Source organism: Acyrthosiphon pisum, chromosome A1 (genome assembly GCF_005508785.2).
Source record: "Acyrthosiphon pisum isolate AL4f chromosome A1, pea_aphid_22Mar2018_4r6ur, whole genome shotgun sequence".
Classification (NCBI taxonomy): Eukaryota; Metazoa; Arthropoda; class Insecta; order Hemiptera; family Aphididae; genus Acyrthosiphon; species Acyrthosiphon pisum.
In genome coordinates this window covers 98,950,130-98,970,480 of record NC_042494.1, presented here as the reverse complement: position 1 = coordinate 98,970,480, position 20,351 = coordinate 98,950,130, and the positions used below count along the sequence as shown (strand labels likewise).

Below are 20,351 nucleotides of genomic sequence, written 5' to 3'. Positions count from 1 at the left end.
CCATTCCTATGTTTACAGATGAGTAGAATATATTAAAATTATCTAATTATTAGTTTAGTTTTTAGTATTAATATGGTTAATTTTATGGAACTAAAAAATAATAACAAAATGTTGGTAATTGAGATTGCCAAATTGTATGCTTAGTTAAAATGAGGTGTTAAAATGATTCCAAATAAATGCATAAACTATTATAGCAATGCTATCAGTGATATTGTGACAGATAACACTGCCATCGAGTATACCGGGTGATTCTTTTATCAAACAACACTCATTATTTCAAAAAGTGTAAATTTTTTTACATAGTTTCAAGTTGCTTATTAAACAACGTTTTTATTAAAAAATTATATTTTTAAATATTTTTTATCCTAATGATTTTTTAAGTTTTTTACTTTTTTGAATGACAACATAGGGTTTTAATTTTATCTTTTAAAGCAGAATATTTTTCTTAGTATTTTGATACATGAAAATCTAATTTGGGGCGAGTAGTTTATGAGTTATAAATATTCAAAGTTTTGATGAGTGGAGTGGAGTGGTACGGGGTTACCCCGCGAAATATTTGTTCACTTCTCCGCTCATCTAATTTTTGAATATTTATAACTCATAAAGTATAAGGTATAGTAACCATCAAAAAGCAGTTCCTACAGTTTTTTTTTTTCAAATAACACATTTAAAGTTAAAATTTCAGCCACTATTATTATTTTGTTCTAAGTCAACTTAGAATATGAATATATATATATATTATTTAAAAATATACTACATTTCAGGTAAACTTCTTAAATCATTTGGGATGTCCAAGTCCAACTACACCAACTACAATGTTTCGAGTCACAACATTTCAAATGTTGTAACAACCACAACGACAGCTCCAACTACAATAATTTTGACTACATCAGAACCAACACCAATAATTAAAATACTACCAACTACAAAGGATCGACACCCATTATGGATTAGCAGAAGTAAAAAGGGAAGAATTCGAAGGCGTAAATATAAAGAACAGCATGGTATACCTACGAGACCATATCCGACCACAACAATACTATCGCCAAGTACAATTTCACCAACCACAATTTGTCCAAACACAAAACCAGAAGCAATAATGACACCAGTTAATACAAACAATGAAACAACAACACCTATGTCATCAACCACAACATTTCGAACTAAAATTCCACCAGCACAAAGTACAATTTCACCAACTACAATGTTTCCAGAAACAAAAACCCTGGAAATAATGACACCAGTGAATTCAAACACTGCATCAACAACAACGATTGCACCAACCACAATAATTCCAACTATAACTCTGACAAATCCAACTACAGAAATACAAACAATCACAGCTGAAATATTTCCAGACACAAAAACACTAGCAACAATGACATCTGTAATTTCAAACACTGAAACAACGACCATGGCATCAACCACACCATTTCTAACTACAATTCCACCAGCACAAAGTACAATTTCACCAACTACAATGTTTCCTGAAACAAACACTCAAATCACAAACACACCAATAATTTCAGACATTGCAACTACAACTATGGTATTAACCACAACAAGTGCAATGTCTCAAACCACAAGGATGAAACACCCATTACGAATTAGCAAAAGTCAAAAGAGAAGAATTCGAAGGCGTAAATATAAAGAACAGCATGGTATACCAACGAGACCATATCCAACCACAACAATACTATCGCCAAGTACAATTTCACCAACCACAATTTGTCCAAACACAAAACCAGAAGCAATAATAACACCAGTAAATACAAACAATGAAACAACAACACCTATGTCATCAACCACAACATTTCGGACTAAAATTCCACCAGCACAAAGTACAATTTCACCAACTACAATGTTTCCAAAAACAAAAACCCAAGAAATAATGACACCAGTAAATTCAAACACTGCATCAACAACAACGATGGCACCAACCACAATAATTCCAACTATAACTCTGACAAATCCAACTACAGAAATACAAACAATCACAGCTGAAATATTTCCAGACACAAAAATACCAGCAATTTCAAACACTGGAACGACGACTATGGTATCAACCACAGCATTTATAAATACAACAACACTAGCACCAAGTATAATTTCACCAATTACAATTCTTTCAGAAAGAAAAACTCCAGTGACAATAGCACCAATAATTTCAAACGCTGCAACAACAACAACATTTAAGGCATCAATCACAACAATTGCAATGTCTCCTACCACAATGGCTCAACACCCATTATATAAAAGCAAACTACAAAATAAAAGAAGGTTAAGGAGAAAATACAATGAACAGACAATTATCGCATTGACCAAAATATATCTAACTACAACAACACCATCATTAAGTACAATATCACCAACCACATTTTTTCTAGACACAAAAACATCAGTTAATTCAAATACTGTAACAACAACAACAATGGCACAAACAGAAATAAATACATCAATAACTCTGACAACGTCAACTAAACAAATACCAACCATTCCATCTAAAATATGTATATACACTACTACATCAACAACAATGACACCAGTAATTACAAACACTGAAACAACGTCTATAGCATCAACCACAACATTTCTAACAACAACAAGACCGTTATCAAGTACAATGACGCCAACTACAATGTTCCCAGACTCAAAAACACAAACAGAAATAACTTCAGTATCATCAAATACTGTAAACATAACAGCGATAACACCAACCATAATAATGAAAACTACAGCAGCTAAAACAAACCCAAGTAAAAAACCATCAATCACAAGGAATCGACACTCATTATGGATTAGCAAAGAACGAAAGAGAAGAATGTTTAGGAACAAATATAATAAACAGAAAATTATGCCATCAACTAAAGAATTGCTATCTATAACAACACCATCATCAAGTACAAGATCACCAACCACGATGTTTCCAGAAACAAAAACCCTGGAAATAATGACACCAGTGAATTCAAACACTGCATCAACAACAACGATTGCACCAACCACAATAATTCCAACTATAACTCTGACAAATCCAACTACAGAAATACAAACAATCACAGCTGAAATATTTCCAGACACAAAAACACTAGCAACAATGACATCTGTAATTTCAAACACTGAAACAACGACCATGGCATCAACCACACCATTTCTAACTACAATTCCACCAGCACAAAGTACAATTTCACCAACTACAATGTTTCCTGAAACAAACACTCAAATCACAAACACACCAATAATTTCAGACATTGCAACTACAACTATGGTATCAACCACAACAAGTGCAATGTCTCAAACTACAAGGATGGAACACCCATTATATTTAAGCAAAATACAAAAGAGAACTATGTTAAAGCGAAAATACTATGAACAGAAATATATGGCATCAGCTAAAACATTTCTAACTACAACAACACCATTACCAAGTACAATATCATCAAACACATTGTTTCCAGACACAGAAAAAACAGAAATAATGACACCAGAAATGTCAAACAATAAAACAACAACATCTATGTCATCAGCCACAACATTTCGAACTACAAAAATATCAACACCAAGTACAATGTCAACCAGCTGCTCTATGTTTCCAGACGCAAAAACCCCACCAACAATGACACCAGATATTTCAAATACTGTGGCAACAACAACGATGGCACCAACCATCATAATTCAAACTACAACAACACCAACACCAAGTAAAATATCACCAACCACAAGGATTCGGTGGTTTGATCTAATTGATGAAATGGATCTGTTCAACGGCGAACCTGACCAAACAATGATAGTGCCAATCACAACAACAACACGTAGTGTGTCACCAATTACAATATTTCCAGAAACTAAAACTCCAGTCACAATAACATCAATAACTTCTAACACTGCTACAAAAACTATGACAACAACCATAAGAAATCAAACTACAACACCCAGAAGATTCCCAACTACAATACCCAGAAGATTTCCAACTACAACACCCAGAATATTTCTAACTAAAACAACGTCAATACCAAGTACCATGTCCCCAACCACAATAATTTCGGATACAACAATGCCAGCAACATCAACCACTGCAACAATAACTATGGCATCAACCTCAACAAGTGAAATGGCACCTATCACAAAGACTTCAATCCCGTTAGAGTTAAGCAAATCACAAAAGAGAAGGTTGAAAAAGCGAATATTCAAACAGAATAACATGCCAATACCCAAAACATTTCCAGCTACAACAATTACGACCACGCCAACTACAACAATGACGACCACGCCAACTACAACACCACCAATTATTCCAACTACAATACAGCCAACTACAATGTTTCCAGACACAACAACATTAACAACAACCGCACCAGTACAATTTCAAATGCCGCAACAAAATCATCAATTTTACCTATCACAACATCTCCAACGACACCAACACCAAGTACAAAATCACCAACAACAGTATTTCCAAATACAACAACACCAACAACGCCAATGTTTTCAAACACTGCAACAACAACGGCGATGGCTCCCACCACAACAATTCTATCAACAACAATACCAACACCAAGTACAAAATCACCAACAACAGTATTTCCAAATACAACAAAACCAATGTTTTCAAACACTGCAACAACAACAGCGATGGCCCCCACCACAACAATTCTATCAACAACAATACCAACACCAAGTACAAAATCACCAATCACAGTTTTTCCAGACACAATATAACCAGCAACAATGATACAAGTAATTTCAAGCACTGTAACAACAATAATTATTTTATTAACCACAACAGTTCTACAACACACCAACACCAGGACTCCAAACTTATACCTTTGCTTAACTTATAGTTAAGAATTTATTACATATTCAGAAAATGATGGCAATAACAAAACAATTCCAGTTACAAAAAATGTAAATTACACCAACACCAATAATATAACAATATTACTAATTACACGTTCTCCATATCAAAACATGTTACGCGAAAGCAAGAGATAATAAATATATTTAATACAAAATACAAGTTTAGGAATAATAAAAAAAAAAAACATAAAAAAATAACTTTAGTTCATAATGTGATCTATTACGAACATAATATTACCACAACTCTTCATAACAAAATACTATAAAAGAATACATATTTTATTTTGCTTTACCTCACGCCAATATAAAAACATGGCAGTTCACAGTTGTACTACCTACACATATAATTGTTCTAAAAAATATAGTTTATAGTAGGTATATCCAAATTTACACAAAAAGTTTTATTCAATATTAATTTTTATTGTTGTTTTGTATCTGTAGTCTATACCATTCATATAATTGATTTTTTATGTTTTATTATATCCACACTGCCATTTTAATTGTAACTATTAATACAATCACTACACTTTATTACACAATATTATAATATGTAATCAAATAAAACTGTATACCTATAATGTAATTCACCGCAGCGAGTACGTGGTGAAAAATTGAATTTCTATACAATTAATAGTATAAAATATTTCCATGTTATTATGTATAAATAAATAAACAGAATAGCTAATTCCAAAGTAACCATATTGGGTGTAGAATAACGCAATATGTATATTATTATACATAAAAATATACACACAAGTGTGATCAAACGCACCAATGCTCTACAAAATACCACAGATGCTCTCCTAGCAAAAATTGCGTTGCACAAGACACACATAACTAATGGCCGTATCGAACTCCTATAACATTTCTTACCACCGATACTCGTAAAATGTAGAAGTCATGACATTATCATAAACTGATTGACTGTGACATCTATACAAGGGTTGAACGAAAACAACCATATTGCAGCGTCTCTTAGTAAAAGTCTCAACACTTGACGTCCATCTCGACTTTTTATTACTAAAATGAGTACCTACTTACTTGCCGTCCTCACATAATAATATTATGTACATATTGGGTTATTCAAACATCCGGTTATGGTCATATAGGATTAACTATTTTTTTTACTATTAAACAAACTTGCTTGTTACTTTATTTCCTTATCGAACCGCTACCTATACACTTCTATATTTATTTTTAAGCCTTAAAATCTAAGTAGATATTTACAAGCATAATATAATTTAAATATCGTATTTGTTGTCTATCTACATTCTACAGTTACTATACAGTTTTTATGTAGCATAATTGTTTAGATTATAATTATTAACTAGCTTAGTTAGAATTATACGATGACTAATAGGTATATCTACACTAAGTTAATTTGATTTAGTATACGTACATTAATTAAACTATAACTTTCACCGATTATAGTATCATAATATTATGTTATGTTTACTAAGAATACAGGCTAAAGTAAGTAGTTAGTTAGTTTCTAAATATCTAAATATATTCAAATGACAATCGGTACCTTCGCGGGCGGCGGGCAAAGGGGCTTCGTCGTGCTTCCTGGTCTCCGTGTATCATATACCACGCTTAGTTACTAGTTGGTTTAGATTTTCAGAAATGTAATTTCTACACTATTTGGGTTCCTAGTTATTTTATTTAGTACACTTGCTCGGTCCACAAGCAAAATGCGAGATCTTATCATATATTATTATGTAGGTGCGTATTTTCCCAGCAATACACATATTTGAACCTAGCATGGTATTATTGATATATTATGTACCTTCTAAATTTCTTATTACATGATGAAATAAAAAATTATATAAATATCTTAACACATTATATTAAAATAATAAAATTATTCACTTTTAAAAATAATATTCATAACAAAATAATTATTTTTTATATAGTGTGAAATTAGAATGTTTGTAATTATTTGGATTTGACTAGTGTACTAACTACCTACCTGAAGAATCCTTAAATCGAATAGTATTATACAAACTAATGGGCGAGACTATTTTCCTCAAAAAATAAATCCTGTTTTCCTACACTACCTATTTTCCTCCAAACATTTTCTGTACTAAAATTATGCATAATGTCCTCCAAATATTAAAATTAGTTTAATCAAAAATAACTGATGTTTATAGCCGGCACCAGTTTTGTAGTGTTGTTTACCGTAATATATAGGGCTCCATAACCCATATATTATATATAATGGGGGATAGAGTGGCCGAGCGGACTAAGGCGTCGGTTGCGATGCGCACCGTCGCCGGTTCGAACTCGGCTACGTATGGCATTTTTCTTCGGGCAGCCAAGGTGTCCGGAGAGAGAGGCGTCATGCCCCATCCGGACATGGCATATACATACGGGTCCCCACTTAAAAAATTCTGCCAAATCCAAACACACACGTGTTCAAAACCTATAGTACCCTCCTCCACAGTTCCACAGGCTAATGACCTCAGTTGTCGAAGACTCGACCAAAAAAAATGTATAATATATTTATATATATTATTTGATTTAATATTGTATTAAAATATAATATAACAAAAAAAAAATTATTTTACTATTTATGTTATTTGCATATTTGTAGATATAATATGACAAAAAATGTGTTATTAGTTCCTTTATGGATGACAATATGACCTAATTAATATATGTCCCAACTAATGCAGTAATTAGTACCATTAAAAACTACTAGTGCCAGGGACTCAACACGGATGTAGTCCATACAAAAACTGTACTCATTAAATTCATAACAAAAATTATAATAATTATGTTATTTTTCAATTTAGTATTAAAATATATTTTGTTCAAGTTTACAATTTTCCTTTTCAGAATCTTTAAGTAATACAAGAAGTTAAGATCTGATCAAGTGAAACTATAATGACACGACGTTTACATGATGAGTTAAAATATTCATTGACATTAGGAAATAGGTACTTGTGTAGTGTATAGATACAGATACATAAAGTAATAATAACACTATAGTCTATAGTAAGCCAACTAGTGACCGAATTAAAGTATTTTTTTATACATGTAAAATTGAGTACCTATGAATAATGATTAGGTTAAAAGGTCTCTTGACCATTTTCTTTTCAGTCGATGGGTTGTATCGGCTATGTGAAGAGAGGATAATTTTGATTGAGAGGATGTGAATGATGGTGCAGTTTTTTTTATGAAATCGTTTGTAGAGTTTAGGTGCTTTTATGGATGATCATTATGTTGAGGTCATTATAGAGGGTTCGATTACTTACATACCATGGCATTGGTTATTGTTCTGAGGGATATTGACTGAAAATCGTGGCCGTCCGTGAGGGGAGGGCATGGTGCCGTGTACCAACTCCGCTTTAGATGATATACCTACATATTATACGAATATCAATTATTTAAATCACTGATTTACCATAAATTACGATTTTTTATTGCCTTCCCCACACTCAAGAAATATTTCAACTGGCGTGCTAGAAAGACTTTATAATTGTTGTATTTATATTTTTGGATACTCGTAAGATTCTGCTTTATAAGAAACCAAAAGGAGGTGTATAGTAGCTAATTATTAAGTACATTTAAATTACTATAAATAACTAAAAGTTAATATATAATAATATAATTATTATTTATTAATCTAGGTGCACATATAATCGAATCTTATGATATTCTAATTAATAATTATAAATATTGATTTTATTATACGATCTTAAAATTATTTCGTTCCTACTTATTGTCCATTACTAATCTCTTACGAAATAATTTATTTCAAAGTCGTCATAGGCACATTAGAATATAATATAGATAGCCCTACAGAGTCTGAGTTATACTAGATATAGGTACTACATACATACATAACGTTTATTGCTCAATAGTGATAATAATAACGACACTGCAGCGTATATATGCAGACTTCATGACGTTGTAGTTACCTAATGGCTACTATTTATTAATAATTAAACATAAACAGTATCATAATATAATATGTTCATGTATAATATATCATGTTGTGTACTTTGCAGATAATAGTATTGGTACTATATTCAGCTAAGACCGTCTTAAAAATAAGTAGCGTGATAATAAGTATTATACCTGTGGCGTGGCTTAATGATCGGTTAAAAAATGTGGCCGCAGTTCTTCGAGCCCACACACACACACTCGGCCACGATCGTTTTACTCGATTTCCTGATTGTCATCTAACCTCGTTTGTTTGAGTACCTATATATAGCATATATAGGTAGTAGATGCATTGACCGGGTATAATATACGCGGTAAGTAATTTATGATCAATTAGTAATGCAATCGGATCGATGCGTATAGGTAGGTGGTATACCTATAGTTACCGGCATATACCAGCTAGACCAGACCGTTTAGATACCATCGCAATAATATAATATAATATAATATTATATTATTATAAAACACGGCCATGGTAACTTACGGGAAACTTGGGTCGTGTGATTTACTGAATCGCGCCAAAGCAATTGTATGTATCGATTAAAATAATCTTTTAAATAACGATTATTTAAAAAAAAAAAATTAGAACGGATTCAAATTAAAGTTTTAATGAACAGAGCTACACTGCTACAATATATATTATTATACATATATATATTATATAATCGATTTATACATAAAAATGGTGAATATAAAAATGAATGTATGTTTGGACGAGGCTCACAGGCTTGGAAACCGCTAAACCAGTCGGCTACAAATTTTGCACTCACACTCCTCGAGGCCAAGAGAGTGTACAAAGATTCGTTTTCAATCCCTACAAAATGTTGTCAAAGTTAATCATGAATTTCATTTTCGCTCGTGAAAATCGATTTTTTCTTTTGCATACATATTATATAGGAGTTGCCATTCGTGGCTGTCTGTACCTTATATAGACTCAAAAACTCCAAAGTCGATTTTGGCGTAAAAAAACAGTTTTTAGAAATATGCTCGATCCATGATTACCGAGTGCTACATCTAATCCGACATGGGTAGCCCATTTCGATCGAAGTAGTTACAAAACGATCGCAGTACGTCGACGCTGGTTTGAGGTACAGTAAAACCAAAATACACCGATATACCTATAGCACCGTAATTAATATTTATATGTGTTCATTTTTTCCCAGTCAAAGTCATATATTATACAGCTACAGTATTTACGCGAATATAATATTAGGCTATATACTCAGTCTTAGTCAGATCTATTGAACCATAATATGAATACGTCATACGTGCGGGGCATCAAAAAAGACCGATAACATTTGAGAGGAAAATACTAAGGAGGTTATTCCTATAAGAACGAAGGATTATCGCAGAACTAAAAGCAACGCGTTAGACAACAGTTTGAAGTAACATTGTCTCGTCGCACTGCGAACAACGTTCAACACAGCGATTTTGACGTTATTTCGATAGAAATCGATATGAGAGGCGAACGTTAAATCGTCAAGTGGAATATTATAATCCGACGAACGTAGGTACCTATATACATAGGGTTGGACATCACAACAAATCGTTTAATTCCAGGCGGGATCGCAGTGCGCTGTCAAGAGGCCGGAAACGAGACTTTCGGTGTCGTCTATAGCCCGTGATGATATTAAATACAGCCGCAAACCTATTATGCATTGTGCAACCGTGTGGAAAATTAATAAACGCCACTTGAAACTAGTCGAAACCCTATTGTTTGAGTTGCGCGGCGACTGAATGGATTTTGATTAAACATTTCGAGTGCTGTTCAACGACGCCTTATTATGTATTGAGTCTTTATTCTACACTATTACGCACGTAACATTATAATATTATATTGTATTATATTATACCAAGTCGTTCGTACACGAGATGCGATGTTATGTCCGCGTGAAACGACATTCAAATAATGATGATAATAATATAGTAATATTATGGGAAGAAGTCGATGACGTTTGTTTTTACGACGGACAAACACGCCGTACAGAATTTCAATGTATTATATTATTATATTATAGTTAGTTAATAATTATTATCATAATAATGGCTATTAGACAACTACTCGAAAACGCCTCGAGCGACAACCGTGGTACTGCACGCTTTCTGTGACGCGGCAGCAGCGGTTGGTCAGTGAACTTTACTGTAGGCAATATTATATACCAGCTATAACCGACTTCGGTAAGCAAATTCAATATTATACTATTATATTTCATACTGTCGTGATACGGCGCGATCATGTAACAGTTCGATGCTCATTTAACGATCGACCGGCAACAATGATATAGGTACACCTAATAAGTTAAAATAACGAAATAAATAAACTGCGGGCATTAGGTTTTTTTTTGTAATTTTTTTTACTACGGTTAAAATTGCAGTTATTAATATAAGTACCTAGTCCAATCATGGCTTATATGCGAGAGAAGGTGGATTTTGGAAAAATACGATCAAGACCGGAATATTTAGAACATACCCATTTGTATTGAGCGATTTATAATGCTAAATTTATATAAGTTATAATTTATATAAATTCGTATCCAATGACTGAACGTGACATTTAGAACTGGTCCAGTTAAATATCGAAAATAAATTTACGATAATGCCTCAATATAAAAACCATTATTCTATTCTATGTAAAAACCTCGATGACCTAGGAAAGTGGCTTAGTTCGTTTTTAGTCTACAATTCCCCAGTTGCGAAGAAGTCGAAGATACGTTTTTAGAGTTAATGAGCAAGGTAGAACAGAGTAAAAAAAAAGTTACCAATAAAGAACCAAATAGTAAACATTAAAAAATAATATTATATTATACTATAAAAAATTCCGTTAGTTTATAAAAATATTTAGAATACATTGACTAATATACACTATTCAGGAATTGACTTATCACGACTTGTTATTTACTAACACATTATTTATGTAAAATCATATTTTTATAAGATTATTATAATTTATGACTATGACTTTGAGAATTTTTTATCACATACTTTATTTAGAACATATAATAATGTATATTATTCGTTCGATGCGAATTTTAAGTGTTCTCGATCGTTTGGGTGCAAAAAAGGTACCTAAACGTTCTCGAAATTGTTCGATATAGACGACTGCAGGTATTAACCGAATCGTATAAAATGGTTGATAAAATCTCAACCAATATATAAATGAATATTCCGAATAATATATAAATGTGTTTCAAAATACAACCCAAATATTATTATACATATTATTAAAACACACAATATTATAAGTAATTTAAAGTTATTAAAAAAATCATATAATAACAATATGTAAGTAGGTACTACAATGAGATCTAGTGATACATATTTAAACAGTTAACTTTGAAAACATATTAATTATATTTTACTCTCTTGGTAACAATAAAAAGGACCTGCACTTTCATAAATAATTATCATTCATAGTTTATAATAATTACAACTATATACGGTTATCGAGAATAATAAATAATAATTAATAAAATCAATTGTTATAGTGTAGGTAAGTGTTGTAAATAGGTACCTGCAATAACTCGCGTATACGTATTTTGACACAGACTGTATTCACATGCCGCTACCTATATAATAGTGTTTACCTGATGACATTTTCCGTATATGCAAATGCGACCGATTTTCTGGTCAAAGTAAGTGTTGTATCGTTCGATTCGAGGTTAAAATTTGTCGTGCGTGAAGATTTCACGATCTTTTATTTTCGTACCACTTGTTTTGCCCCACATATACCTACATGGAAATCGGGTATATTACGCACATGCCATTTATTATTATCTCGCATAGCCGCATAGGTACATGACGATCCCAAAGGCCGTTCAGACGACAGGCGAAACGTCTATAATATATATAGGTAATACGACTTGGAGTAACGATTCGCGAAGATCGACAAGAACGATAATTATTGTAACAATATTATATTTAAAATACGAAATCACAGCTGCTGCGATCGGACAAATCACTGAAAGTATAATGAAATTTTCGAACGTCGTACCCGTACGTCAATTGAATATAATATTTTTTAATATTAATATGAGAAATTAACAGTGTTGGGATTCGATAAGTACTTTTTTATCTAGATAAAGATAAAGATAATATAATGAAAACAAAATGTATCTAGATAAAGATCAAAGATAACTAAATTCAAATCTATCTAGATAAAGATTAAAGATAAATACATTTTTATCTGGATAAAAAAAAAGATAATTTTTTTTAATACCTGCTATAAAGTCTAACTTTTGAGAGAACAGCTTAGATACTACTTAGGACTTCAATATTATTTAAACACTGACTTTATGTTTAAATTAATGTTAGCAGTGAACATTATAATTAATCAATAACTAAGCTATAACTGTCATGAAGAAGGAAACATTTTCAAAATTTGGTATAATATCAAGAAAAAACTATTTTAAGCAACTCGTCATAGTAAACTTTAGTTATGAACCTTTACAACAGTTTTAGTATAAAATTAATTTATAATATTATTTATTCAAGCATCTACAACACAACAGCATTTCAATTGTGCAAAATTCCGGGTAAATTATATAGGTCCACTGTTACAAATATAATGTTATTACTTATTAGTTATTAGTTTATTACTGATAAATAAAAATTATATAAAGATTTATATATAGCTTCGATTACTTAAAATATCAATAGTACCTAATTAAAAATTCAAGACCAATAATTATTATTTCAGTATTGCAGTTGTTGACACAGTTGACCCGTATCGGTACAGTTGTACACGTCGGAATTAGGAAAACACAATTAAATACGCGGTATATAGCTCTGACTGACTACTGAGTAGTTACTCTACCTAAAAATAACTTATAGCTTATAAGTTATAAATTAAATCATTATAATATTTTTCCACTAATTTACTGCTGACGAGTCACCAACACAAGATAACAATGAAATGTAGGTATATTTTTCATTTGAGCACTAAGCTGGGTCTCTAACGAAAATATCAATGATAAATAATAGGTACCTTATATATAATATTATTATGAACATTAAAATTATTTTACTGAGATGACGACAATTCAAATTTAAAGTATTAATTATCAAACAAAATTGACAATAAAAAGTGTATTTCATTTTTTTGTATAGAGACGAATTTATCTAGATAAATTTATCTAGATGGATGAATTTTTTTTATCTTAGATAACTATTTAGATAAAACGCAACTATTTATCTAGATAAGATAAAAGATAACTAAATAATTATCTAAATAATTTATCTAGATAAGTCTCAACACTGGAAATTAATACGCGGAAATTACAGCTACAGACAAGACCTGCTGCACTGCATCGCACTTAAATATTATTCCACACGCGGTAACGAACAGGTTTTATCATTATGATATTATAATGTAGCTATCGCGATTATACTTAGTTAAATAATAATCATATTACATTATGTCAAACAGTAGTAAAAAAAATAGACACGCGATGACCTATATATTAGCGTTTGACCGATGTTGAAGAAATTATGTAGTAATGAAAACGCGATTTGGGATTTCGATGAAAATCTCGCGTTTGTTTGGAAATAGAACGATAAAAAAAAAAAAACACTCAGATCGTTCACGTGCGGCCTTATAGTTTTGAGACGATATCCTTGTGAATTTTCTTGGTGATAAAAAAAAAATCGACTTTCGCCGAAATGACATTGGTGCAACCTGCACCCGCGCCGTTCTGCAGCCATTCGAAACGTGTTGGTTTTGTCTGCTGCGGAAAATGTCACACTCAATTCCGCACAAAGCTTCGCGCAGTTTTGTTTCATCGAGTTTAAGACCTTTTTTTTAATATTATTTTATTATTATATTATTGTGTGTTGTGGATGTATGTATTAATATATATAGACGCGCAACCGCAACGCGTATTATGTTATAATATGCGACTACGAGTTTTAATTTTTTTTATTATACCTCCAATAAAATGCCGTACACAATGGTCCGGGAAGTCCCGACGGCTCGCCGTTAAAGAAAAGTACTGTCACGTATAATAAAAATGAGTGAAATACGTATAAAAATAAAAATCTACGGATATCCATTAATATTATATCGATGTACAGATGAGACGCTATATTTTCGCGTTTCAGAGGAATTAGGAACTTGGACGTCTGCCATTACATTGTTCGATAACAATATAATATGGTACGCTGTATATTATTGTTTGTGTGCATTGAAACTGTTATAATTCGCGATTCGGTAAAACAAAATATAGTTGACAGCATGAGATAGGTACCAACAACTCGCAAAAATGTAGATATACGCAAGGCTGGGCATTAACGAGTTGAAAGTTATAGTCAAGTGAATTTTATTTAAACTTTTTAACTTATCCATAGTTACTTTTGCTTTACCGTTAACTCAACTAACTACTAACTTAAATTAATCATTTTAGCGAACATGAAATCGACGAATTAATTTTTCATTTTAAGTCAAGTCAAGTTAATTAATTTTGATTTCAAAATTATTTTGTTTTTATTAAGTACATATACAATCCATGTTCGTGTTTTCATGTTGACGAATATTTTTTATTTGTGACGAAAAACTTCAATAAAGTACTCTATAGATATACTGTAAGTATATAGTTACAAATTGGTAAAAACATAACGGAAGTTAGTGTTTTAAACAAAAAAGAAATAAACTTGTTTTTAATTCAATACAAAGTTAAAAAAAAAAAACGATGTATTAATCTTCAAATGTTACTTTACTTAAGTTAACTACAAATTAAATTAACTTTTAACTTTTCTTATTAATGCATATTAAATTGTACAAAGTTGAAAAAAATCATTGAATTGTCCAAATTTGGATATATTTAAACCACTAGGTATTTTAGAAAATAGAATTGATAACAATGTATTTAATAAACAAAAACAATTAACTTTACACCAATTCTTTAAAAATAATAACATGTAAGTAATGTATGCAATGTATTTTTTTTATTTCTTTAATGTAAATTTTTTTTTTAAATAAAAACAAAATTTTTTAGAAGTTTTTAATAACTTGATATTTTTAGGAAGTCAAATTTTTTTTCCCCCTTCAACTTCGAGTTACCGAGAGTCGACTGTAGTTATGGATATGGAAATGTCTATATTTTACGCACATTACACATTAGTATAATATGCAGTATATCAATAAATTATTGTTGATCAACTAATAATGTATTCCAAACATAACAAATTGGACATAATACCTAGTACCAACCTAGGTATAAATATAATAATATAGTATATACCAATTATAATACGTCTATATATACCTATCTATGTATACATAATACAAAATAAAAAATTTCTTGTTCTTATTAAATAGATTTCATAATGTAAAAAGTATTAACAATTATTGATACATCGAACAGATAATAATATAATATGTAAGACATTCGATATATTTTCAAGTATAAATCTTAATGCTTAAACTATAAAACCATATCTACTAGAAAAAAGATAAAATTTTATGTTTATCGTTTTTCCCAATACCTTACCATTTAATCATAATATATATATTATTATTGTAATATTATAATGTCCAAGGACGTCATGGCCATTTTTTATGATTACTTTTTTTGGAAGTTCACGCGACAGTGGTGGTACCTATTAAAAAACGTATGGTACAATTATTAAACGATCTCTTATCAAAAAAATCGTAAAAATATATATCCGGTCATGTTCAGTGATTAATATTTAATGCGGTTAAAACGCATTTCCCTCGTCGAAAATTCATTTAGTTTTAAAAGTTTATTTTTTAAATGACTGCCGCCGTTTAATGTGGTTCTAATTTACTTAAACGGATGATTTTATCTATATATATTATACTGCACATAGGAAATCTCTTGTTAGTTAATTTATATTTGCTCGGAAGACGAGGGTTTTGTAATTCGATTAACGTTTTTTTTCTCTTCTCAATGCGGCCGCACCATGATAATAATTAACGTAATGACGATTAAAGGCCTAATGAAAAAAAAAAAAAAAAAACAAATAAAGAAAAACCGAAAGAAGGGTATAAATAATATATATTTAAAAAACACACACACACACACAAACTCGATACAAGTCATCGAATTACATACGGGCACGAAATATAATTTTCCCAAGCACACGCCGGTGAAAAGGGCGCGCAGGACGAATCGATGGCGGGCGGAATATTATAAAAATAAAAATAATAATATGATGAACTGCGGGCCTCACATTATCATCGCATGATATAATATCATAAGATATCGTCGTCCGAATAATATACGGCCCTCGAATATCATATTATCATTATTATAATACGTAAGAGCTGAATCTCGCAGACCGGAACTGCACACGCACACCGACCTAGCACATAATATAATATATAATGCGAATCGGAAGGGTCCAGCTAGATAATATGTCTAACGAGCTTCGAATCCGTTCGCAAAGTGAGTGACCGCGAAAGAGAGGCGAAGAGGATAATCTATTAAACGACCACCGCCGCCGCCGAGCTATTATTTAGACGTCGGTCGAACTCGACGAGGCGGCGGCGGAGAAAAGAGACGTTTCAAAGAAAAAATAATTGTATTCGGGATTGATAAAGTATATAAAGAGGTTTAGGGTTTAAAATGGCGGAAAATTGTCGTCGTGGATTTACTGTACAAGTTGCGGCGCTGTCCCCGGGCTTTGAGACGGCCGTCATTCGAAATTCGTATTGAGGTACCTAATACGAAATGTAATATTATATAATATAGTATAACGAACTGCTCGTGGACGAGAGTTCCGAATTGCTATTATAACAGCCGTAATATTATATACGTCTACAACGGGTCAATATAATATAATAAGAACAACATTTAAAACCCTGCTTTGTACATTTGAAACGGATGTTCGATAATTAATACGTATTATAATTCTGTGGAATGTGGATTATGTTATGTGTACAGGTAGGACACTCGAAAACAAAAACCGTGAGATTGTTGTGTTTTATCTGTTCATACGGATTGTATACGGGGTGACCCGTTTTACGTCAAGACACTTGCAGAATATCAGAAAACAATATTATGTTTTTGAAAATATTTCTTTTTTAAAGAAAATTATATTTTTTATCACAGTTATAATTTTTTAAATCCTTATAGAATGACAACATAGTTTTTTATTTCATTTTCCTAAGCTGAATATTATTTAGAGTAACTTGATCCATAAAAATCAAAATTCGCACAGTTACCTTATTAGTAACAAGTATTTTAAGTTTAGACGAGCGGAATAGTTGACCAACATTTTGCGCAGGGGTATACTCTTGTTCTCGCATTCCACACATATTATAAACTTTAAATAATTATGGCTAATAGACTCGTCCAACATTCGATTTTTATATAAGTATTAACTCCAAAAAATATTTCTGTTTTGGAATAAGAAATTAAAAGTACATTAAAAAAATTTAAGATTAAAAAAAAAAAGATGTATATTATATTTTTTTAGAAAATTGTTGGTTTTAACGGTTTAGAATTGTGTAAAAAAGATATATTATTCCAAAATGTTAATAGGTAGTTTGTGAAATAATGAGTGTCTTACGTCAGCGTTATCCCGCTATATTAGTTTACTTTTTTGAAAAGAGAGTGGGCCTCAATGTACACGTACTCAAGCTTGAAAATGTGCCAAACTAAAGAAGCTCATTCTATACATGGAATAATCGTAAGACCATTTTAATAGTTCATTAAAATAATATTATCTGTAATCACCAATTAAGATAATATACAGGATACGGAACGGAAAGGTCTTATCAATGTGTTTCTGAAACGAACACCTTCTCACGTTGCGGCTAGACTACTAGCGCTTTATAGGATTGTTTCGTTAACCGTTAAAGTGTGAACTATAGTTCCGGTTAACACAATAATCCTATAAAGCGCTAGTAGTTTAGCCGCAACGTGAGAAGGTGCGGGTTTCACTTATCACAAGTTCGTTTCGAATCCTGTATATCCTAATCACGATTGTAGATATTGGGAAGACAGATTAACACTGGGAGCGCTGTCGACGCCTATCGTATGATGGTTAGGCGGGTTCCCCCCTACGTGGAGTCGGGACTCCAGTCGGGATTTTGTATGTATTTTCCCGACATTTCGCATACATTCTGCTTTAAGTGAAGTGTATTTGAATGTATTTGATAATATTAGTAGAAATTGTACTTACCAACGTATACAGTTAGCTATAAAAGCGTATAAAGTTTCGATAACAAAATTAATTTATTATAAAAAGTAAAATAACCAACATAAAACTATATCTATACATCCCGAATCGGAAGGTACAAATAGTTTCCACCAGAGCGCGTTTTGTTAGTCTGCTTCCCCAATACTGGTTGCACAACTCTATGAAATAAATGGAACCTCTTATAATTGCATTATCATAGAATGAAGAACTAATGAGCGCTCTTTGTGTGATATTTTTGGAACATTAACCATATATTAACCATAGTCTGTAAAACAGTTGGTCGCTAGAGTTCACTATAATCTAGTTCTACGGGGAGCCTTATTACATTGTTCTGTGTCTTATCGCAAAACATATTAAACGGTCCATGTGTTATAACTTATAAGCAATTTAATATAGGAGTTGTCACTTGTGTAACCAGTATATTATCTTAAATCGTGATCTTAATTCGTGGTAGACATAGTATCTAGATAATTAAATGTTTATATTTTACTCTCTGTGTAAACAAATCAATTTTTGTTTTTAAGAGAGTGTTACTATTTTTAATGGCCATTTGTGGCATTAAATATTCTCAACATATATATAATAATAGTATATTAATAGTATAATATATTATATTATACTATTATGAAAACGAATAAAGATTGTGTTGGTTTTTTATAGGAAGATACTTGATGTTGGATAATTGCCTCATATTGTGTTCGTTCCTTGTGTTAATCTTTTACTCAAGTCACATAACTTTTTTATGATTTAAAAAAAATATATATAATAGAGGATGATTTATAAAAAAATGTATTACTGGCTATAATATACGCATTTAATTTTATTCATAGAATAATTCAATATTCTGTACAAAACAAAGGGGCCTGTTTTAAGATATATTTTTTTATTTCATTATATCTTTTTTTTCAATTCCACATTTTAAATGTTTTCAGATAGTCGTATAATATTATATTTTTAAATATAAAAATTAAAATCTAAGAAATAAGGTTTTTAAAATATTCATAATACCTATAGTTCATATACATTTCAGTCTTTCCATAACATCCCTTTTCCCCCATACTTATATACATGTATGTATTTTTCAGTTTTTTCCCATCCAATACTGAGTGTTGTAGAAAAAAAATTTAATTTTTTCACCATAATACGCATTATACTATGAAGTATGATATAGCTATCGCTGGTATATAATATATTTACGAAACGAAGATCTTCTGTAATACCGCACATTCACCAACGGCCCTTATAGATACAGGAGAATAAATATAAATATTTTTTATGGTCACATGCATACAAAGAACAGTAAACTCCAAGTACGTACCTATACCCACATAAGAACAAAACGTAAACGCGACGTATATACAAAGAAGATTGTTCGTATGCCTACTTTG

At 31.3% G+C, this 20,351-nt stretch overlaps 1 protein-coding gene across 1 annotated transcript in view; it reads left to right on the top strand.

Moving 5' to 3' along the window:
- The window catches only part of LOC100576069 (mucin-2-like), a 12,166-nt gene extending 6,156 nt beyond the window's left edge, over window positions 1-6,010 (top strand). The window contains exon 2 of the mRNA XM_003245805.4: window positions 765-6,010. Within this exon, the coding sequence (XP_003245853.1) occupies window positions 788-4,729 (3,942 nt within the window). The 5' untranslated portion in view covers window positions 765-787 and the 3' untranslated portion in view covers window positions 4,730-6,010. The remainder of the gene's footprint in view (window positions 1-764) is intronic.
- Window positions 6,011-20,351: the final 14,341 nt, after the last annotated feature.